This window comes from Pteropus medius, unplaced genomic scaffold (assembly GCF_902729225.1).
Source record: "Pteropus medius unplaced genomic scaffold, Ma_sr-lr_union100, whole genome shotgun sequence".
In the NCBI taxonomy this organism is placed as follows: Eukaryota; Metazoa; Chordata; class Mammalia; order Chiroptera; family Pteropodidae; genus Pteropus; species Pteropus medius.
The window spans coordinates 8863461-8887974 of NW_024340849.1; the positions used below are offsets into that span (position 1 = coordinate 8863461).

The 24514-nt window shown below is 39.0% G+C and overlaps 1 protein-coding gene across 1 annotated transcript; it reads right to left on the reverse strand.

The window, feature by feature from the left end:
• Positions 1–2232: 2232 nt before the first annotated feature.
• On the reverse strand, positions 2233–24514 carry SERPINB7 (serpin family B member 7). The gene is made up of 8 exons (XM_039838403.1): positions 24462–24514; positions 18345–18530; positions 15125–15175; positions 14254–14370; positions 9670–9787; positions 7400–7542; positions 4663–4809; positions 2233–2631 (listed from the first exon to the last, which is right to left on the reverse strand). Exons 2-8 carry the CDS (start codon positions 18510–18512, stop codon positions 2233–2235), a joined length of 1143 nt encoding a protein of 380 aa, XP_039694337.1. The 5' UTR covers positions 18513–18530; positions 24462–24514.

Below are 24514 nucleotides of genomic sequence, written 5' to 3' on the forward strand. Positions count from 1 at the left end.
GGAGGGAGTGGTGAATTTCGATAAAGTGAAACATATGGATAGGCGTCATCAGCTATTATCGAAGCCATGGGATCGGATGGGATCATATATAGAGACGATTTCGAGAAAGAGGGAGAAGAATTTGAAAACATCTAGGTTAAATCAGATTAAAGAATCATGACCCTAAAAATAAAAGTCATCTTTGTACAAAAAGAAATATATTACAAGGTCAATGACTTGATCTTATACCAAATGGTCCCTGAGTTTTTACTTCCATTCCAAATCGCACCCTTGGGACAAAGGACTTTATTCACTCCGAAGACGTACTGAGGCCCTAGCATATGTTAACTCCTGTCCTAGGGAAGTGGAGAGACAAGATACAAGAACAGATCAAGGAGCATGAAGCTCTGTGTTAAGAGAGAGTTGAACAGCTACTACCTTCACCATCCATGAAGCCTGGTGCGCATTGACAATGTTCAACCGAAAACAATTCTTCCACATGGCCACGGTTTCAAGCTTGTGAAAGTTCCACCAGACTAAGCTTAGATCATGACTAGACTATGTAGCCTTTCTTGCATGAGCAGGGCCCCTTAGCCACGAGGTGGATGTATGGGCCAGACTAATCAACCAAAATTGTGAGGAAAGCTTGTATTTAGTTTTTCTGTACTGTTTCCTTGCAGACATGACTCTCGCTCTCTCTGATGCTTGCTTCGAACCTCAGTGGCTTTGAGTCCCACCAGAGACTTTCTGCCTTGCCCGAGAACCCGGTCAGCAGGGAAGAGAGCCCATACTTCCGCACTGCATGGCCACCATCAGAGTGTCAGCTCCTGTGTCCCACACCTTACTACCTAAGTAAAAAGGCAAGGAGTATGTGTCTTTCAAATGGTAATAGGTGGGAATGAAGCGAATCAGGAAAATCAGTTTCTCCCAAAAAACATACCATTGCATAGCAGTTCAATTCAATCCCTGTAAAGGTTTCTGAAAGACATCATAGTCATCTTAGGAGTGGTGGGTTAGTGATCGAATTATTTTGGTCAGAGGCTTTTCTACATCTTTCAAATCATGTCACATCCACTCATCCATGCCACATTCACGGATTCCACCATATTTGTGGAAAATCGAGTATCTGCCGGGTCTAGCACTAATCACTACAGAGCCAAGTTACAAAGTAACTAGTAAGTACAGTATGGGCTACTGATTCTCAATTTATTCTTAATCTGTTTTGTGAAGATACCTGTGGCTTACTATAAATATTCATATATTCTAATCCTTTCCCCTTACGAATTGACATCCTAGTACTTCAAATTAGCTCATCAGCCTGTGAAAGTAGCTATAAAAGTAACTTTCATGTGTAATAAATTGACAACATTGAACAAAATCCGATTCATATTTTAAAAATATTCTTTCTTTTTCATTGCGTGCTCACTTAGCATAGAAAACAAAGGAAGTGCTGGTAGCCTCACCACTGGTCATAGAACAATCACACTGTACAGCTGTTTCATCTCTTTATTCTGATAAATAGAGGAAAAACTTGTAAACTACACAGCATATGAAATAATGTACTGTAAATAACAACTGGCATCAGTGAAAAGGTATCTGATACTTGAAAAAACTATATACATATTAAGTCTCTATCAAGGAAAAGCCAAAAGACATCCACTTGAAGTTATTAATGAAATATTTTGGTCGACCCCCCAATCCAAAATCCATATTTTTTCCCTTTTAGATGAGACACTGATTTCATGACAGATGTGTTCATTCGGCTCTAATGCCCTGCTCAGGTTAACAAGGGGAAGTTATTCCTTAGACTTATTCCTAGCAGCTGGGCTTACTTCCTAGGTCATTTACGATAAAACTAGAATATCTGGGCTACCTATAGAGTTTCAGAAAAGATCCTTAAGACTGCTCCTACATTGTCATTACCAATGGAGCACACCACAATGCCAGGTGCCATGTCCAGATCTGTGTGCAAGTGGCTCTGGGGGAGACCGGAAGAAATGAGTGTGGGTACAAAGACAATGAAATTAGAAATGGGTGAGGCGGGTGGTGGCAGAGATGCTAAGAACTAGATCAGGATAATCAGCCAGGTGTCTGAGAGGGGTCAAGTCACCACAATCACCCGCTGACCAGCGTTAGAAGGAAATGAACTAAAGGAAACACCACAGTTCCCATTATAGTTCCCATTAAACTATACCCACTCGTGGTGTCCCCTCGATGTTGCTGTGACTATCATGTTAGAAACCGATTGGATGTTCAAGGGCAAGAGACTTTGCCACTGAACAAGATGATGTCATTCTTCCTGATGACAAATACGAACGGGTGGTCAGCTCTGAACACCGTCGATTCGGGGAGCAGCTTCTCTACGACGTTACTCTCTGAGATGGCCGCTGCCTCCGTACCGTCCTCGGTAACCTCTATGTATGACTTGTGCATCAGTTTCGACAGGTACAGACGACCTCCTGAAGCTATGCCGGAGAAATCTGCTCTGGACTCAGAAAAGATGTCTTTCAGCCCGAGAGCTTTTAAATTGCGCTTGATTTCATAATTCTTCTCTATCTTGAACTGGGGAAGAAACACCTTGACGTACTGAGCGCTCATTTTTCTCGGATTGGTCCAATTCATTAGATTCTGAAAAGTCAGTTTGTTTTCAATCTGTAAGAATATTTAAAAGGCAATTTAGAACCGTATGCTTAAGGAACAGATGAAACAAGACCTACAAAGATACATAGTTTTCCATAATTATCCTCTCCCGGATACTGTATTTATGCGTAGGTGTGTGAATGAGTGCCGGAGACTTTGGAAAGGGGAAATGATTATAACAAATAGTTCAAGTACTCTTTAATAAATCCCATGTTTAATTTGTTTTGCTGTGACAAGGTATTTGGTATTCCAAGGCATTTCTGTTCTCTGTCCACATATGAACATACATAGCCAAAGTGAAACAATGGACAGGTGAAGGAATTAGGGAATCAGAGATCATCGGAAGGAGAAAGGAACTCAGCAGTCATTTAAAACAGTGTTTCCTGACCATTTCTTCATTACAAAAGAAAGAGAAAATGATAATGTTTGTGTAGCTTGCAGGAGTAAACCAACAGAACCCCAAATGACCTGAGGCAAGTAGCTCAGAGCTCTAGCCTCAAGGACTTTGGTGATCGGTATCTTCCAGACCAATTGAGTCTGGGAGGCTTGAATCCGAATTGACTCTCTTACTCAACACATGGGATGACTGAAACTCCAGCCAGGAGCCCATGTCTCTCTCTCCATCACCACTGCTGCCTCAAATGATTCACACGTTAAATTCACCAACTCCTGAGAACTGGTCGAAGATGATTCCAGACTTATAATGGGAAGATGTTTTATGCACATCATTGACAAATCTTAGGTATGAGCATTTGTTCTCAAATTCAGGCTCACTGGGATCCTAAACAGAGTTTTCACAGATGTTCAACCCTACCTGTATTCTTATTGAGAATCTAAATGTACACAATCAAATTTAGTCTAATTTAAATGTTCTTTGTGTCAATTACCCAGTTTGAGGTTAATCTGTAATAACTTTTTATTTTGAGTTAGAATTTTTTTCTCGTTTAGTCCACTGCGAAGCCAACTGCCTCATTATTATTTAGTTATGTAGGACTCAATACGTATGTAGACTTATACTAATCCGATCCACAATTAGGGCAGTCTATTACAGAAAAAGAAAACTCAGACAATACGTGCAAGAACAAATTTCTTTTGAGTTACCTACCGCTTGTTCTATCTGGGCTACTTTTTCTGTCATTGCAGATTATTTGAAGTAAAATAATCGATGTGTGCAAAAATCTCATTGTTATAAAGATTATCAAGTGACTTATTGAATGAGTACCAATATTTTATATTTTCACACTTTAGATTTTAAAATGCCAACTTGGTGACATTTCGCTTGCTGTTCATGTCAAACGAGATAATATAAATGAAGGGCAGAGCACATAGCCAGCTTGGCACATAGTAGGGCTCAACAAATAGTCCTTTCGATTGGAAGAACGGAAAAAGGAAATGAGATCTAGGCTTCTGGGACTGCAGGCTGCAGACTCAGGTGGCCCAATTCACAGGGTGGGGAAGAGGACAGGGGGTTAAAAAAAATATCAGGATCTGAGATATAGTGATGACATCTGGCTTCCATGGCCACCACCGACTGTCTCCTGCTCTGTGCTGATCTATTGCTTTTGCTACATCAGTCACAGGGAAGCCTCTAACCTCTGTTTTCCTTAGACACACAGCAGCACAGAGTGAGACCACACATTTTAATTCTCAAAGGGCTAGGACTTCAAAACTCCATATCATTCCTGCCTGAAGATGCTTAGTCTATCAACATTTCAATAATACATGAAAGACAGTTTTCATCGCCAAGAAGGGCAAAGAAGATCTAAACTCATGCCCTCTCCCCACCATAGCTGAGATTTGAGAGGGTTCCAATTTTACAGTTGTTTAACTAAAATTATGCTAAACTGAGGTGAGGCAATCTCGACATCTATAACAATGCCTGGCACATAGTAAATACTCCTTAAATATTTGTCAAATGAATGGATAAGTGGGTAAGTCTCTAATATTCCAACAACTTGAAATCTTAGAGTTGATGGGTGAACACATCACTAACAGCACCCTAAAAGTCTTTCCCAGTAGTAAAAGGGGCAGTGGTTAACTTACCTGGGAGAGGTCACTCTCAGGCAGCATCACATACATGCTTATGCCACCATGATATTTGAGTTCAAGAATTTGCATATATGGGTCCTGAATGACAGACAAATTGAACTTTCGTTCTTGATACATCAGGGCGACTGGTTTCCCGGGACACTGAAAGTCAAGTCACAAAAAAATTTTAATAAGCCCACCTTATTTTACTTATTGACCAAGTGCAGTAAGAAGGATGTTTCGGTTTTTGTTCAGTTGATCCCGTTTTTTTTCTGACATGTTACCAATAGTGGTTACACTGGTGCACATCTTAACGGTTAAAGCACAGACTTTAACTGCTTGAGTTTAAAACTCCCCAGCTGTGTGGCCTTGGGCGAGTTACTTCCCTGGGTCTCCATTTCCTCCTCCATTGAATGGGTAACAGTGGTCTCTACTGCATATGATTATTATAAGGATTATGAGAATTATTGTATCTCGCACCTGAAACACTGCCTTGCACTTAGTGTTTTATTCGAAAATGTCTATATAATAAGTAATTAACCATTATTAAATAGCATTACAATTGAAAATCCATGCTATAAATGTTTTCACTTATCAGAAGTAAAATAGAGACTAGGCCCATAAAAATTACAGAATTTAAGAATGAGGTCTTGTAAAAAAATTTTTTAATTCCTGCAAAATATTTGATTTTCCCTCAAATTAACCTGGGGAAACACAGTAGCTTTAACCTTGAGGATACTGTTTGTAGACCTGGAAACACCACAGAGGTGTAATAAACCATCTTTTTCCTAAAAGGTATCGTGATTCTGCCAACCTGTCATCTTTCCTGTCATAAAATATGTACAGAAAGTTCTTCATGGGGAGAAGAGACCATCATTTGTGCTGGAACCAAAGGCCGTTCTCCCCCTGGAAAGGATATCCTTTTTGACTGAGAGTTCGAACCTCAGAAAGAACACTCCTGGGGCCATGGAGGAAAACGGGTCCCTGGCTAGTGAGACAGATCAGCCGAACTAATCCCGGTACAGGCAGGGGCTGGCATGTCACAGCCAGGATGTGGCATTTCCATATTAGGGCAAGGGAGGAGTCACACAGCTGAGACGTGATGGAAAAAGACTGAAACAAGACTTCGAAGCAAAGAGGTCACCTCACCAGTTTTTAAAGTGATGGAACCCAAACTGTCATCAATGATGTAGATTCCATGGCCTATTAGAAGCTATATATTATAGCTATATTATAAAGAATACAGTACAGACAGGGAGATAATTTTAAACAGTTATCATGTATTAAGAATTAAGTAAAAACTGCTTTAGGACCAAAAATAAAAACCGACGAACCATGCAGGAGACAGGCATGGTGTATCTTCATTGAAGGAAAAGAACCAACAAATGCAATCTACTGGGGGAGGCATCGAAGGAAAGAGTGGGGAGCAAGACCTCACTTCCAGACTTTGTTCTCACCATGCAGCCCCATCACTAAAATTCTAGTACTTCCTAATAGCCTTCCTGTTGGGACTGTACAGATAATGTCTCTCAAGACAGGCTGCATTTTTTTTTAAGATTTATTATATATTTTTCATCGACAAATTTTGAAATATTTCTACGCTGCTCTCTTTGTTCCCATTGAGACACTGCATTATAAACTTGCTTTGCAAGGCTCTCCTTATGACCCTGCAGTCATGGACACGAGGCCGGGCTGGCTGCTCTCCATGCGGGCTGCAGGGGGCAGTCACTGCAGCCAGCCTAAGGGTCGTGCTAGTCGATGTTCTACTCAAGCCTCCTTCCTCTCAAATGCCTCCCAAATACCTTCCTCCAGCCATACCCGTGGATACAGCCTGCTTCGGTGGCCTTCTCTCCCCATCTCCTCACTCATCCAGTGATCTTTGATTTCTATCAGCATTCAGCACTCCTGTGTCTTAAACTTCCGATATGGGAAAATGCATAAAGAACATTTCGATAGCATTTTCCACTTGAAAAATAAAGCTAAGCTTAAAAATTAAACCTGAATTTCTCTATCTCAACGTAGAAGATTGAACATTTGAACACTGGAGATGAATTAATGGAATCACTTTAGTTCATTTGTGAGGAGGTCTATAGTGGAGGACTTGCCTAAGATAAGGCGGCTTCTGTGAGGCAGGGCAAGGACCTCAATGCAGTGTTTCTGACTCAAAGGCCTTTGATGTTTCTACTATACTAAGATTATTGTGTACAAATTGGTAAAAAAAAAAAAAAAAACAAGAACACGTTTTATAAAGATTGGTTAAGGTCGTTTATATCAATAAAGAAACAAATATAACCAATACTTGAAAATGCATAATTTTATTAAACATAACTTTCTTCATTGTAAAAGGAAACATCTTTGCTTTTACTCAGGAAAAATTATTGATATTAAGTGACTCTGACTGTGAACCCCACAGTGAGAATCACAAAAAAATAAAACTTTCTTTCATATTTTATTCACCTAAGCCACTTACTAAACTATCTTAAAATAAATTCCTATTATATTACTTTTCTCAATTTCAAATAAATTTTAAGAAATATCAGTTTACAAGACACCTCCAGTTGTGTTCCATAACCTGCATTAGCAGAAAAATAGAAAGTTTATTTTATAGAGTGTTGTTAATACGGTAGATTAAATGAGTAAAGAAATGACGAACCCAGCATTTGTCTACATAAATACCACAATTTCTGTAAAAAAAATAATAATATGGGCAAAACAACAACAACAAACATCTAAGTTAAATAGATTTCCATACCTTGGGAGATTTGAAACGGCAATTTATGGTTTCTTTCTTGATGAAGGCTGACTCCCACTTGCCCTTGAAGTATACAGCATTCACCAGCAACATCACGGCGGATGAGCTTATGCTGCTTTCAGGAACGACGTTCTTGATTTTGCCTTTTGAAAAATAGATTGAGGAAAAAAACGTTAATTTAAATTTAATTTAAATTTTAAAAATTTAAAGGCGAGAGAAGCATATTTTCCTTATCCCGTATAATACTAATAATATTAGTAGTAATCTGCGAGCAATTACTCTGTCCAGCACTTTCTAAACACTTTCCGTGCAATATTCAATTTAATCCTCACAAAATCCCTGTGAGGCAGGCACTGTGATTGTTTCCGGTTCCTGTTGGAGACACTGGAGCGAAGAAAGTTAGGTAAATTGTACAAAGTCGCACGACGAGGAAACCTGGCAACAGGATTCCCATCCAGGAGGACAGTTCCCAGATCCTCTCCCTGCTCGGGGGCACCGAATTGCCTTTATCTCATAGACGAGGCCACAGCAGTGCAAATATAATTTAACCCATTCTCTCGAAAGATCTAAGTCCTCCCTTCCTTCCACATTCATGAGATTTTGCTCAATGCTCTGCGCTATTCTGGATACTTGGATCACAGCAGCGAAAGGCACGGCCTATGCAATCACTGGGTTCACACTCCAGAACAGGGGGCGGGGAAACACGCAGTTGTGGCATCCTGGTGTGACGGCCATGTGCTCGGTGTGCTGCGGGATCACAGCTTAGATGCACTCATCTCTGTCTGGGCCACCTGCTTGAGCAGAGGGCAAGCTGGGGGACAAGGAGAGCTTACGTAAAGTCGGGACTATTTATTCGAAGACGTAGATGCCTGGAAGAGCAGAGTGTATTTGGGAATCCCTAACTCATTCTGATGCTGTAGAAAGAGCAAAGCTGGAGTGGCTGGAGGCCCGGGCCAGATAATGAAGAGCCCTTGAATGTCTGGGAAGAATTTCGGATTCTCCTGAAAGCAGTGGAAAATTATCGTTCAGGATCCATTGGAAGACAAGAAAGGGCATAGTCATGATAGATCAGATTTGCCTTTCTAAAGGATGGTTCTGGTAGAGGAGGATGAGGGCGATGATGCCACTTGGGTGGGTTTGTTGGAACATTGGCATAATTTGAAATGTTCCCCCGGACAAGTAATGAGTACATGTGCTTATCAAAATGAGAATACTTATATATAGATTTGCATGAAAAGGGAAAGAACAGAAATAAATAACTTGTCTAAATAGGGAAAGATATCAGTAATCTGATATCATCAAATGCTAAACACTAAATAGAATCCCATTCAGTTATTACAAAAGTAATTTCAGTTTCTCTTGATTTATGAATAGTATATTTGAAATATGTAGTGGCGAATTATCAAAGTAACCTCCTAATGATGCAATGAACAGAACTAATTGTGGGCTATTGAATGTTTGCATTCAACAGTACAAAGCACATCTCATATTTCTAACACAGCGCCAGACTCAGCAAATACACATACGCTGTTCAAAGCATAAATCGAGGCTAAGCCTTAGGTAAAGAAATGGTTAGCTTTGGAATTGGCTGATTACAAAGCAACGATTAATAGATTTCCTTATTTGTTTTGTACGAAACCAGAACATTAGCTGTAATTCATTAGGATGTGAAAGAGACTTACTAATAAAGAGATGTACTTTTTCCTGAAGGTACTACCTGTGCCACATGTATTATTTCGATAAATAAAAAGCATTCTTAAAGACAAACTATGCAACCTTAAGAAAAAGCAACGATATGAAAATATATTTCTCAGACAGTGAGATGTCATCATTTTAACAAGATTCTTCAGTCCAAGAAGGAACAGTAAAATATCGGATTGATCTTTAGAATAAAAATAATGTCCTATAAACTACTCTTAGCCTTCCTTGCTCACTAACCAGGTATGAGATATTGAGGATAACTGAGTAAATTACCTTAACTCGTCACTAGGTCATGAAATGGCCATAATAAAATCTATTTGTCTCACATTATCTTCCAATCAAAAAATATAATGTAATAAACAAGACTTCCGTAAAGTATAAAGCACTTAAATTATTAAGATTCCTTGAAACTACTGCAGACAAACATAAAAGCAGTTTTAAATAACAGCAATCATTACTTCGAATTAAGAGTCTTATATGTACAAAAAAGTCTTAGCTTTAAAGTTGACAGTTCTCAATATTCGCATATAACTGACAAATCTTTCAGATAAATTGGGTATCACACTCACCATTGGTCTTATTTTCGATCCATTTATTAATGTCACTTCTGGTTTCTCCTAAAGCATTTGTAAAGTCAACAGGTTCCACTTTGGCATTGTATAATTTTTCGGCACACTCGATATAGTCCTGTAAATATAAATAATATACATCTCTATAAATAATATGCAGTTCTTGTATTTACAAATCACCACTGACTAAACATATAAGAAATATATTCTTGAATTTGTCTTTTTATTCTCACTACCTTACTCAAAGTCTCACTCCTACCTCAAAGATGAGGAAACATGGCTGGAAATATGAAAATACGTCTGGAAGGGAAGCTGGAGAACTTGAAACTGAATTTGCATAGCAAGCACACGGGGTAACTTAAATTTATCTGAAATGGATCGAGGGGACGAACAGAGATTATGGGTAATACCCACCCCCTTGGTTTTACCACTGTTTTCTCACCATAAATACTTCAACAGCTTCCTAACTAGTCTAACTTGCTAATGTAATTCCCCTTCCTGCTGACCACCCTTCAAGGCTGCTTCCGATAAAGCCCAGATGCCTGGACCTGGCCTGCAAGGCTCTGCTGATCTGCCCACCACCTCCCTCATTTCTAGCCACCTTCCCCTCATCCTCTGCCCTCTAGCCATCCCAACTGCTGAGAGCTCCTCAGAAGGGCCATGTGTCCTCACCCCGGAGGCTTGTTAACAGCATGCCTTCTACCTGGAATGTCCCATAGTTATGGTCATGCCTTACTCGTTTTCTAGTTCCAAGCATAGAGGCCTCCCCTTGAAAGACGTCTGCCCTGGGCCCCTCCTGTGTCCTCTAACAGTTCAATCACTTTCATTTTCTGACCAGCTGTTATCATGCTGCATCTTACTTACATTTGAAATTTCCTGAGCCCCTCACAAGACAGTAAATTTCGTGAAGTCAAGATCATATACACGCTACTCATTATTGTATTCTCACCACCTGGTACATTGCCTTGCACATAATAGGTGCTCAGGAGATATTTATTATTTTTAATAAAAAGAAATCGTGGCAATCTATCAATATGGCAGCAATACAACAAATACACACATACACATTTTGAGGGGAAAATTTTCATAATTGGAGAAAATAAGATTCATTACGAATCATATGTATTGTCAGAAGGTATGTATCCTGATAAATTTTATAGAATTTTCAACCTTAATAATGAAGATTGGTTAGTTATCCACTGTCTGCTTGCAGGATGAGGTTATCTCTGCAATTTTTGTGTAATTTCCGTGAATAAGGCTCTTTTCATCTCCTGATTGACTGTCCGTATGTCTACTGGCCATTTAAATATGTTCTTTTGTAAAACTGTCAATTCAAGATTTCCTACTGTGATTTCCTCTTTGTGTTTTTCTATTCGTCAACCCACCCACTCTGACAATAGTTACAAAGAGTAGTTTTAAGAACCAGTCCCTGGCCAGGGAAGTTCATAAGTGTAAGGTGTCAACACTTCCAGGAAATTCTAGAAGAGCTTTGGGCCATCAGGAATTTGCTTTTGTGTGTGTCTGTGTGTGTGTGTGTGTGTGTGTGTATGTGTGTATGTGATGCATATATTTGTTTAGTCCAGCTAGTATGTCTTGCCAATTTTCTTCAAACACTGTCACTCATGTCCCTTAAAGGAAATGTAAATGACAAAGAATAAAACTATTGAGATTGACTGTCCATATGTCTACTGGCCCTTTAAATATGTTCTTTTGCAAAAATGTCAATTCAAGATTTATAATATTAAGTGTTCTAGTCCTAAACAAAATGTTTCCTTTGTTTTTAAACTCTTCTTTAATTTCTCTTAGCAACTTTTTGTTTCGTGAACAACTTTCATTAGATTTATTCCTAAGTAGTTGATGTTTTAGAATGACCCTGTGGATGTTACTATTTTTTATTTTAAATAAGTTTATATGTTAACTTTGCTAAGCTCACTATTAAATCTAATAATCGATTTATAAAATCTTTTTAGGTTTTCTACATACACAATTGTTATCTATGAACAATAATGGTTTTATTTCCTCCTCCCCAATCCAAACACATTTTACATCATTGTCTTCCTGTCTGTGACCTCCAGTTCAATGTTTGTATTATTTATGACTCCAGTAAAATGTTTGCAGAAATGTCACAGAAAACTTCCTTGTCTTTCCCGGTGTTAGAACAAAAACATTTGGTATTTACCAAGAATATTTTATGCAGCAAATTTCCTTTCTGGGTTGTAAGAATTTTGTTTTCTGCATCTATTGAATCGATATTAAGTTCTTTCTCCTTTAATTTCTCAATGTAGTGAATTGTATTTATTGGTTTTTGAATAGTAAGCCAAGACTGAATTCCTTACTCATCTCTGCATCCCCACCGTGTCTTTTATGGCTCTTTGCACTTGGTCAGTGCTCAGGAAATGGTTGTCGAATATCGAATGAAAGTGTTACATTGGTGGCACTTTAGTTTTAGCTGCCACAGCAATACTATGCATAATTTTCATTGTCAACGCATATCGAAGATTCAAAATTACAAGTTAAACCATAAAGGTTTAGAGCTATAGAGACTATTTAGAATAATTCTCTCATTTTATCAACAACGAAACTGAAGTCCAGACATATCGACGGATTATTGAAGGACTCAGAGCAATAAAGTGACAGAGTTGGGCCGCAGGTAAACTCGACTCTTAAACCGGAGCTCTTTTTATTATAGACAAATGCCTTTAAAAACGAATATGTGATTCAGTCGTTATGGAGGCCTCTTGATTACACGCAGTCCTGCAGGATTTCAGATTGGGAAAGAATACTCCTCTAACAGTTCTTGTGTTCTTATTGGCCATAGTCCTCTCGTCTTCCCACCAGAAGTCGGGCACTGCCCTCTGCATTCAGTGGCCTGGATGATACTCTTCTCTGTGGTCTGCATCTTGGCAGTCGCCTGGTTGAGTTGTTGAATTAAAGATTTTTGATCCTGTGTGTTACTATAAGGAATGGGGGCTAACTGGATAACTGATAGTTCCCCATCTTGTGACCAAGAAACAAATTTTCTCTTTTCCTTTTTTTAAATTAAAGAATAAATCACTTTCACTAATCAGAGTGCCATGATGGTATCATGATCCTTAGACTATGCTACTCATTTCTCGCTTTTGAAAATATCTAACGATCATCAGGGTGTAGTGGAAAGAGCCTAGTTACATTTAAAACACCTGGATGAAGTCCATCGTTTGCATTCTACACGCTAACCTTCAGTTTCCTACACATTTAATGAAGATAAAGTGCACAGCTTTTGTAAGAATCAACTGCTTTATAAACTTCACTGCCAGCATCTTCGCCTTCTTCAAGTCACCGAACTCTCAGTGTCTCCACTTTCCATGTCCTTGATCAGATCTCGCCTTTACTGTGCTTCTGAGTACACAGCTCCGTGCAAATACGGAGCGCCAGAACACGGAGCTCCGCTATGAATAGTAGCGTGATGGCAGACACACCTACTTCCAATTTAAGAGGGTGAACAGTCGCTCGGGGACACCGCAGCACGTGTGGGAATAGGGACACAAAATGTGAAGTTGAACATACGGGGGGAAAGCCCCCTGTAACGCTTGTGTAGGATCCTTTTAGGAAGACTTATAAACAAAGTGGCCTAATGCTTCATAATTGTCAGGATGCCAAAGGATTTGGGAGTGGTGCTGGAAAGGAGCTAAGAATTTGAGTAGGTGACAGACAGAGGACACAATAATGGTTGGGCGGAACAGAAGGAGCTGGAAAGATGCAAGTGAATATGAGCCCAGACTTTTATAGTTGAGAAATGGAAAATTAAAAGGAAGGAAAAAACATTCCCAGAGAATCATGGCCATTGTGTCTGTTCGAATAGCACTAACCAGCTTCTGGTTGTCATGGTGATGCGTGGGTTGAGCATCACAGCATATAGAGTGCATCCTGAGTCTCACTGGTCTTTGGGTAAGCAGAATGCTATGATGAATGAATTCGTAATACAAACACCACAGAGTAACCCTAAAATTTAGTCTGCTGACCCCAGAAGAACCCATTCCCCACCTCTGTGTCAAGTCTGAGCTGGTCCTTTGCCAGTGCTGGCCTTATCCGGATGTGCCTCTTACCAGGAACTCTTTTATAAACGACCTTACTGAAAGGATAAGTAAGTTAGTGTTAGAAGGAGAGAATAAAGGGCATAGCTGAGGAAAAAAGGAGGTGAACTCAGCACTGGAGAGTCCCAAAATTATCCCAGCAGACACAGAGTTCACAGGAAAAAGGGACGGACTTTGTCCTCTGCTGCCGGTGGACAATCCTAATGGGCTGTCTGCTCCTCCCGCCCCAATTACAGCTCCACGTCACTGCCAGGGCACGAATTCTCTTCTGTCTTGGAGCCTGTTTGTCTAGTGACCCCGAATATGTGAATCACTCAGGTGAAATAAAGTCGCACTTTGAAAACGGGTGATGCTACTTTGAAGACTCCTGGGGAGACAATGAGCAGCAACAAGAAAAGGCAATCACCTTGTATGGCTCGGTAGGAAGATGCAAGCCTTTGTTCAGATGCCGGATGGAACCAGACTGAGGTCAGAAGAGCGACAACCTTCTAAGCCAGGAGGCAGAACTTACCCGATGAATGTCAAACCCTTTTTCCACGAAAAGGCCGTTGGCAATGCTGAGATCGTAGTCCTTGTGGAATGTGTTTATGTTGGAGAGAAATCTTTTCAGTTGAGATTGGATTCCTTGCTGTTATTAAAAAGATTTATAAAAATTTATTCTTGGACTGCAAAGATATGCATACTCTTACACAGGACATAAAACATGTATAGGAGAATTGAAAAATAATAACACCATAAAAGCAGCAAACAAGGCCACATACATCCATCATTTTTTACTCTTTCTCATAATAATGTCCGTGATCAAAATTAGTTAAAAGATTTACTAAAATAAATAATTAAGGGCGTATAGTCGATATTACTGTAATGGTTTGCATAGTGCCGGATGGATGTTAAAGTAAGTGGGAGATCACTTTATGGATTGTATAAATGTCTAACTTTTTAAAATTTAAAATAAAATTTTCAAAAAAGAAAAAACTTTAAATCAATCAATCAATAAAAATATCTTTCTAAATACATTATTTTAAAAAATGAACCTTAGAATAAAATTATTAACAGAAGATAATAAATTTGCCTCATATGTGTACTAAATAATTTATTTTACAATTGTTAAGTTGGCCGTGAATATCAAAGACAAAAGCAAAACATTTAATTCCACACTATCTTGTCAAAATCCGGCCGACACGCAAGTAAAATATTAGTAAATTGATCATTAACAAGTAAATTATCAAAAGTTGTATTCGAGGTATCCACAGTGTGGAGGTCTGATGAGACATGTTCCTTTGCCTTAAAAGGATGGACAGCAGCATTAAATATGTAAGCGAGACAGTTGTTTTTCTAAATTTAGTCTCACGGTCTCTTTTCCTAAAAGAAAGTGTTTTTACCTGAGCATTCGAGGAGTTTCCATGTCCTGAGACAGCGTTGAAGTGAAGCACCTGCACACGGGGACAAGGACAGCAGTTAGCACGCCATGCTGAACGAGAAGGGGCCTGGGGAGGCGAAGCAAGGCTCGGAGACTTCGGTGCGTGTGTGTGCATCGTGTTCGTGTGAAGCAGTGTGCATGTGTGTGTGTGTGTGTGCGCGCGTGCATGTGTGTGTGCAAATAGGGCAGGAAAGAAACATGCAGCTACCCTACTGACTTGGTTAAAACGGACAGTTCCTTAGGAACAGGATCACAAACCGGAAGAGTTAATAAATCAATCAAGTGGCTGCAAATGAAATGTGTTTATTTTAGTTTACTCCTTCTTGGGAGCAATTTAATAATTTCTTACTGATTAAACCTGGACAAGGATGGAAAAGGGTCAAATAAAAAATAAAAACTTTGTTTAATTAAGTGGGACACAAGATCAGGGCTGACTAGGGGGGCGCCGAGGCATAAAGGGGAGAAGAGTTTATTGACTCTCTAGGAAATCCGAAGGATGAAGCTAAATTGGGACTTGAGAGATATAATTTATGATCTTGCAATTATTTGAAATGAAGCAGTTTTAGGTTTTTCTTTTCCAGTATGGGTCTCACGACCTCGTTATTCTAATAATTGTTACTATGCAGGCTTTGAGATAAGCTCTACAGGTATCTTATTCTATACTCAGATTAACACAGAAGTAGGTAAGATTATCCTGATTTTGTGGATGGGTTGCCATGCCATCTCTGTGCTCGTAATGGCGGACCTGCAATTCAAAATCAACTATTGATTTTCTATTGCACTCTATCTGGTCTAGAACACCTTATTGTCAGTAAGCAAAGATATTTGAGAGTCATCTGGAAGGATTTTTTTAAAAGGAAAAGTTTAAAGGGATTTGTACTGGCCCAACTGTGACCATTTGAGCATCAAAAAAAATAAATAAATAAAAGCTGTTGGTCTATGGTTATGCTTAAAAGGAACATAAAGATGGATGCCATAAATTTTAACCGAATCGATTAGGAGTGGATTTATCTAAAATACACATGTGTGATCAACAGTGCCAAGTGTTAGGTATGGCAATGAGACGCTAACAGGGACGCGGTGGGCAGGGCTGAAAACGTATTTCCAAGAAGGTATTTTGCAGAGGACTGAAAATTTGTACAAATAAATTATGTGAATGTTTTTGTGTCTGTAGTTGCCATTTTTCTTGCATATTTCTTATAGGTGGTTAAAATAGCAAGGGTTATCAAAAGTAACCCCTGAAAGGCAATGATGGGGCAGTGACCATGACAGAAGGGACCCCAGCAGACTGGCAGCTGTTTGGATTCACTGTGACCCATCTCCCCTGAGTGGATGAGCCCCGCTCCTCTGGCTCATGAGGGGCAAGGAGACACCAGCAGATGAATAAGACAACAACCAGAGAATGTCTCCGACCTGAAATTGCACAATAAGAAACAACTGTGTCTTCTGTTGTGTTAAAGATCCACTTTTCGTCTCAGGCGCAGAGTCTAACCACCATTGTCTAACATACTGAATAGGAACAAGCTTTAAGCTATTTTTTTAAAATTGGATATCATCAAATCGACCCCCTAGGTTTGCAGGTAAGGACACCGAGGCCCACAAAGATAAACTCATTTTCCCAAGGCCAGAATTCGGATTTAATCTTCCAACTCCCAGACCAGTGTTCTGTTTCCATGATGCCAAGTGGCCTCATCTGGTTCTAAAATATTATGTATTTTTATTAATGAATGGATACATTCTTATTAGTTGCTAGACTTTTTCCAAAGCCTTTATATATTTATTTATCAAAAAACTAACTTCAAAATAACTGGGGCTCTGCAATAATGTTCTTTGGGTTTCATTTCCTTTTGGTAGTTTTCAGGCAAATGGTTCTCAACTGGGGTTTGATTCTGACCCCTGGGGGATATATGGCGGTGGCTGGAGACATGTTTGATTGTCACGACTATGGAGAGGTGTGCCGATGGTACCTCGTGGGAAGAGCCCAGGGGTGCTGCTAAACCTCCTACATACAATGCACAGAACAGCCCTTCTAAACAAAGAATTATCTGGCCCAAAATGTCAGTAGGATTGTGGTTAAGAAATCCCGCTTTAGAAGATCACCCTGAGTTTGAATTGCAGCTCTGCCATTACCAGCACAGAGATGGCATGGCAACCCATGCATAAAATCAGGGTAATCTTCCCTGCTTCTGTGTTATTGTATCTAATAAGATATCTGTACAGCTTATCCCAAAGCCTGACACATGAAGTTCTGAGAGGTTGGCTGTTACTATCACCCCATTAAAGTGATGTGTTCACTGCACTGGGGTTGTGAATCACTCCAGCACTTGGAAAAATGGTATTCTTAGACTCTATGGTTACTCCCCAGCTACATATATTCAGAGAGAGAAAGCTAGGGAGAGAAAAGAATTATTCTAGCTTAAATTATCTACACAAATAATCTTCGAAAAGTACTTAGATGTCAAAGGTTATAACAGGACAAGCTTCCTCTTGTATTCATTCATGAACTAACATGACGAAGGAATCGGTGGGCAGCAAGGGATGGCAATGGCCTCTAGGTCCTGTCTGGACCCACTGTCTTTCTTGCTACTGAGTTTCAATGACACATTCCTAAGAGAAAGGAGAGAAAGCGTGACCATTTCACTTTCCTGTGCGGCCAGGCTCAGGGCACTCTACGAGAGTGTGTTAGCACTTTCTGTAGGTAGTGGTTGTGCCCAGGTCACTACTGTTTAAACTAGGACCTCATTGGTATCTCCTCGAAGCTCTTCTTTCTCCTTCTTATCTACTCAGGCAGTGGTTCTCAAACTTTGTGTGCACCTGCAGAGTTTAATAAAACGCAGTTCACTGGGCTCCATCCCCAGGGTGTGTGATTCAGTAGGTTAGTTGGGAGCTCAAGCCTTTGTATTTCTAGCAAGTTCTCCTCCAGGTAATGCTGACCCAGCCGGTCTGGGAAACACACTTCAAGAACCACAGCACCGAGGAAAAAAGCCAAAGCTGCAGTTCGAGAACTATCTCTATTGTGTTCCAGCCGAGAAACAAATGCCGTGAGCTCCATGCCCTCTTCACCCCCAGAGCGGGGCTCACTGAGATGTCTTCATTTACATGTGACTATTGCAGTAAAATATCCTCTCAGGGACAAAAATGTGCCCTAAGGATTCATTGCAGAAGCCACCACCAGGACTGACCTTATCAATCTGAGAAGCACCATCACCCCGCGCTCCCAAGCGGATCATGGCCAGGGCGGTGAAGATACTCAGAGAGGAGAAGAAGACATTGCCGTCTGCGTGATTGCTATCCAAGTCTCGGAACAGGTTGAAGCAAAATTCTGCATTTTCTGTGGCAAGGGAGGCCATCGCGGAATGGAGTGCAGCCTAGAGAGCAACGAGGAAATTAATATGATGGTTTTTATATTCTTTTACTTTTTCAATTCAAAGCTTCACGTCGTCAGCCTTGGATGTAACCATCAACTAACTCAGAACAAAAAGGAAAAGTTTCTGTGGTTGCGCATTCTTGTTATCGAAACTCTAAAACTATCTCCTTGGGTTTGGAAGACCAAACTATTTTATTCTCACAGTCAAATGAGGAGAAACAGTAAAAGTTCCCCAAGAGTTCTGAGCATTTGTAGAGGGCTTTAAACGCACACGCACACGCACACGCACACACACAAAGGAGAGATGCTGTCCCTCTTACATTTGCCATAAACCGAATTATGCATTGAAGCAATTTCTTCCATTTTTCTCCAGAGAAGCAAGGTGCTTCAGCAAACACAGCCCCCTCAAGAATTGAGTTCTAATCAAGTTCTCCCAGTCAATGTTATTGCTTTTGACATTGACAGTAGACAAAATGAAAAAATAGAGCTTCCTATCTTTATCTTTTTCTCGTTCTCTGTCTTTTCTCTCTTTTCTTGCCTCATCTCCTTACCACCTCTTCTCCTTCATTTCATCTCCTCTCCTTTCCACACAGATCATTAGGAAATTTGTTTTGGCAGAGTGAGATGGCATGATTTAGGGTAAAATGGCCAAGAAAAAGCATAAATACTACCTCTCCCATTAACTTCACCACAATAATCTCTTCCTTGGCACCAAGAGGCAATTTATGATACTAGCTTAGAAGAGATGATCCAATTCTACTTCTTACTAACTGCATGACTTTGGGCCACTCATGTATCTGCTCTGAGCTTTAGTTACTGTATCTGTAAAATAAAGGTCTTAATCATCTCACACATGAGGTGCTGTTAATGCGAAATTGTTTTGTAAACTATAAAGGTCTAGACGAGTGAAAGCGAATATTATTATTGTCTCCTTCTTCCCTCTGGTCTTTCCTCTACTTCTAAGTAGGCTGATCAGAAAAATCAAAGTCAGTAAGTATGACTTTTTAAAAAATTATATTAAGAAAAGCAATCTGGAATACTGTTAACAAGAAAAAAGTTTCCCGTTTTCCTTTACTCTGGGAACTGAAGATCTTAAAGGTAAGAATGGAAATTTAAGGTGACCGGTCAAGATGGCCTAGAAGGTAGAGGCTGTGTATACCTCCTCTCATGACCACACCAAAATTATTATGAAACTACAGAGCAACCAGCACATGTAGTCACCTGAGGTCTGGCCGAACAGAAAAACTTCCCCTACAACTAGGGACAAAAATAAGAAGTCACCTCAAATCGGTAAAGGGGTGGAGAAGTGAAACCACCTGGTTGGCCCAGTCTCAAAACCACATATGGTGGTCAAGAATCAGGAGAGTTATCTTGGATGCTGAGCCCCATCCCCTACCTGAGGAGCAAGGGGTCCCGACCCCACACTGGGCGCGCCAGCCCAGGGTTCCAGAGCTGAGGAAAGAAGTCTCCACAACTCATAGCTGCGAACACCAGTGGAGGTTGCAGCTGAGAGAGACCGAGGGCTCAGGGAAGCAGAGACCTTCCTTTTAAAGGGCCCATGCTCAAACATACTTGCTGACAGAGTCACTCACTCTTAGCTCCAGCGCTGGGGCAGCTGCTCAAGGAGAGCCAGGGACGCACAGGGAGATACAAGTCGTCGAGCTTCAGGGCGAGGGCTGGAGGGGCAGCTTTCATATATTTTTTTTACACTGATAGTCTTTGGTGCAATGTTTATGTGTCTGCCTATGTTCTCATATTTACACCCAGGACTTATTCCCACTTCTTCCTGATGTGGCATTTCTATCTTCAGTGGCCCTTGATAGTTCCATTTTCAAGTCCTAAGCAGACACATTCATGGGGCGTATTCTCAAATCGCCCCACATTTCTAAGCTAAAACAGAGCAAACGTGCTCTTTACAGTAAAATAAGCATTACATCAGACAGGCTATCTTCCTCGCTTTCAAAATCATCAGTAATTTTTAAATGATAACATGTGAAGATTTAACACACCGTTTCCTTAACTCCAGTGTAGCCTCTATACACATTCTTAGAGTGATCATACCTCCTAACTTTTTTAGGACCATCTTAATTTCAAATATTATGCATCCCTGGTCCTATAAGCGTATTTATTCTTTTCAGACCATTTTATGATTATTTTTGGAATGGGCACGTGATTACCACATTATGTATCACTAACATGCATACTACTTTCCAACACAAAGGTCCATCTCTTACTAGAGAACCTAAGGTATAATAGCAAATTTAGAATCCAGGATGAAAATGAGATTATCTTTAAAGTCTTGATAATGTTTTTGAAACATAGAGGGCTGCCCCCCACCACGGAATTTTTCAGGAATCATTTTGGTATTTCTTTGCAGCCTTTCTCCACAATACTCAAACCAATCCCAATACCACAGTCAGGGTTGTCCCAGACTAAACAGATTAACATGGATACTCCAGATCATTCCCTTGAATAGTCTATGATATGACCTCCAATGATGTGACAGTTTCCAAGAATCGTGGACCCTGTTGCTAGTAGTTATGTGACGTGGGTCAAGTCTTTAACATCTCCGAGCTTTTAAGTTTCATCTTATTCAGTGAGATGGTAGATTGAAAGGACAGAAAAACATGAGTCCTTCCACTCTTACCCCTGTAGGAGAGCTACACCACAGCATCAGGGCATTTGGGACAGGAGACCAGGGCGTGGGGTGGAAAAGGAAGACGGTCAGGAGGAGGGAGAGAAATGTGGTTTGAAACCAGAATATTCTAAAATTGCCATTGTGCTGACTTCATCAAGGTCACAAAAATTTAATGGCTTTCAAAATTACAAATGACATTAAAACAATTTTTCAATTTTCTATTTTATCAAATGGGAGCTTTAGTTTTTAAAAAAAAAAATTGAGAAACAACTCTATAGAATGCCTGACCCATTGTAGACGGTCAACGAATCAAAGCTAGTACATTAATTATTCTCTAGAAAATGAGAATAACCTGTTCTGTCCTGAAAGGTAACAAATTAGACATTTCCAAAGCGAAATATGAGAAACCAATATTCTACACTTGGGAATTATAAGTAATGAGAACGTCACTGAAGACAAAGCCATAAACGAGGCTGTAGGTCCAATTCTGCTGCTTTCAATTCCCTATAGGTCTCACACCTCAGTTATGCCTCCAGTGAGAAAAATCATTCATATTACACACACCTTTACGCCCAGAAAGAACATCTGTGTTCTTTTAATAGCTACCCAGAAAAAATGTTAATTGATTTCCTACAGAATCCAGTGAGCGATATGGGCAGTGGTGAGGCCCCCAAACTTTTATATTTTACATCTGAAAAATAAATATTTCTTCTAAAATACAAAAACATAAGATTGAAATTAGTGAGTATACAAGTAAATATATGAAACTGAAGCATAAGATGATTTTTATGTTAAGTTTAGTAAACATAAAAAGTTCCTTAATTTTAGGGAGAAATTGTGTGTTAAATTCTCTTGAAACAGTTCTCTAAACTTTATAGCGATTGCTGAAAATCATAGTAAATAAAATTAATCACTCTTTAAAAAGCAACTTTAAATGTAAAATCAAAAAAATGCAAAAATCATAATATTCCTTTCAAACTATTTATGGTAAAAATTATATGCCATGGAGGATTGTGGGTATATTTTAATATATTTGATATAATGTGGACTAGAATCTTTCAAATCAGACCTGATTTTCCTTTTTTTACTTTATTATTATTTTTTAGACTTGAAAGATTTTATTTTATTTATTTACTTCATTATTATTTTTTTGATGGGGAGGACCTGAAAGATTTTTAAATGACCCTGTTTGGGAACCTGTCTTGTTGGTCCAGTGTGGTCTGGAAGCTACTTGGTAGTATCATAACCTAAAGCACAAGAACATGCTTTTCAATACATTTTTCTTTGGTCAGGTTCCAATTTATCTTGTTGCTTTACAAATCTATTTTACTATTTTACCCCTAAAGTGAAAACACCTTTACAAAGTCATTTTTAAATCACTTTCTAAGTAAGAATCACAAATTTTCATTGTCTAATCTTTTAATCATCCTGGTGACTTTCCACAAAATTGTAATCATATTAAGAGAAGAGAAGCTACGGAGGATTTTATGTATGCAAGCAATCGAGTACATATTTTTGTCACTTAGGTAAGTTTTATGGCAGAGAAACCGTACTAGAAAAATAATCATTACAGAGAAACATGAACGGAGACGTTACTAGACCATGATGAATTCTCAAGTGATGGCTTTTAAAATGATAAATGGCACGAGATAATGTATTTTTAAGCATTCTTGTACAAACATGTACTTAGAAAATAAATACCAAAAGGTATGTTCACCTCACGTAATTGATTTTATAATCTTTATGCAGATGTACTGTAGGTTCCAGAAATGAAAGCAAGATTTTTTTCTTCTCATCTGATATTGAAGTCTGAATCCCACTGGCAAATAGATAACTACATTCAAGGCTGACTTAATTGTTTTACACCCAGGATTTCATCAGGTGACAGATAAATAAATATTAACTTGGTACCAAAACTGAGATTTTTTTTTCTTTTTCCTATAATTACTGTTCAAAACAACTCTTTTAAAAATAAACAGAACGCCAATAAAAATAAACAAAATTCAAACAAGCCATCAATACATACCTGATGATTTGGGTCCTAACTAAATAACTAAAGAAAAAGGAAAAGGAAAATAAATTCCTTTAAGCTACAGAAAAGATATCAGTATGATATTACCTCGTATGTCATTGTCTGGACATAGCAATGAAGGAAAATTATTTTCATATCTTAAGAACTTGGCTTTTGATTCATTTTTCATTTCACTAAAAGTGTTCCTTATATAAATAATTCAGCTTAATAGATAGATATGTAATTAATTTATAATTTTCAAGTTAACACAACTCATGAAGGTTTTTAAATCTCAAACATCAGACTTGAGGACCTAAAAATCCACGGAAGCCTGAAATCTATTTGCTAACTTATGGTATATTTTAATCTAAGAAATATTTTACCCCTTCCTTCCAGTAGTCAACCTACTATTTGTGTCAAAACAAAAGAATAACTATGTTCTCACTAGAGCATTTTTTTAAGTCTAATAAAAAGAAAAAACAATTTTTAAATAAAACATAAGGAAAACCAGGGACAAAGCACATTCAATAAAACATAAATGTATAATGATATTATTTCATGGGCCCAATGTTATTATGTGTCTTAAATGTTTGGTCAAAATATTTTGTCTATACAAGAAAAAATAATCACATTTCATGGTACATTATTGAATGAGGGGGGCGGGCGGGAAACAAAACCTCCTCTATCTACCAAACCAAAATACACAAATTGGAGGAAAACATGAAAAACTTCTATTGAACATGTTTAATTCTTATCCTTACCATATAAGTTAAATGTAATGCTATAAATAGTTACTTCCCTACAGAAGCATTTTTAAATCTTTCCATTTCTGTTTAAAAACGCCATCTCAAATTTTAATAAATCTCTAATAAGACAACACTTCGTTGTGCTTAGATTAACAGAGTTCAATACTAATCTCAAAAATTAGTATATTTCAACCCATAATGCCTTACATAAGAACACTGGAAATGTAGAATCTAGATTTTCACAGACTTTCCCAAATGCTATTTTTCCATCCCAAGATGGAACATGAAGTGTTGAACTGGGCTCTGGTCCTCTGTCCAGGATGGTGCCTGCCATCCTCCCCATGACACCACATAAAGTCAGCCACAGACGAGCCATAAGACAGAGAAGCTGAGAACAGGACCAGGCAATGATTTTGATGTTTGATGAGTTTAGACTCTCAGATACAGAGAAGCAGCCATGATTCATTCATTTCTCCCTTTCTCTCTCATTCAAAGTGTCTGACCAGACTTTAAGTTGTGGGCTTCAGAAATATTTACCTTACTCTCTTCATAGAGGAAGTTAGCAGCCGGTTGGGTGAGTCTGAAAGAGT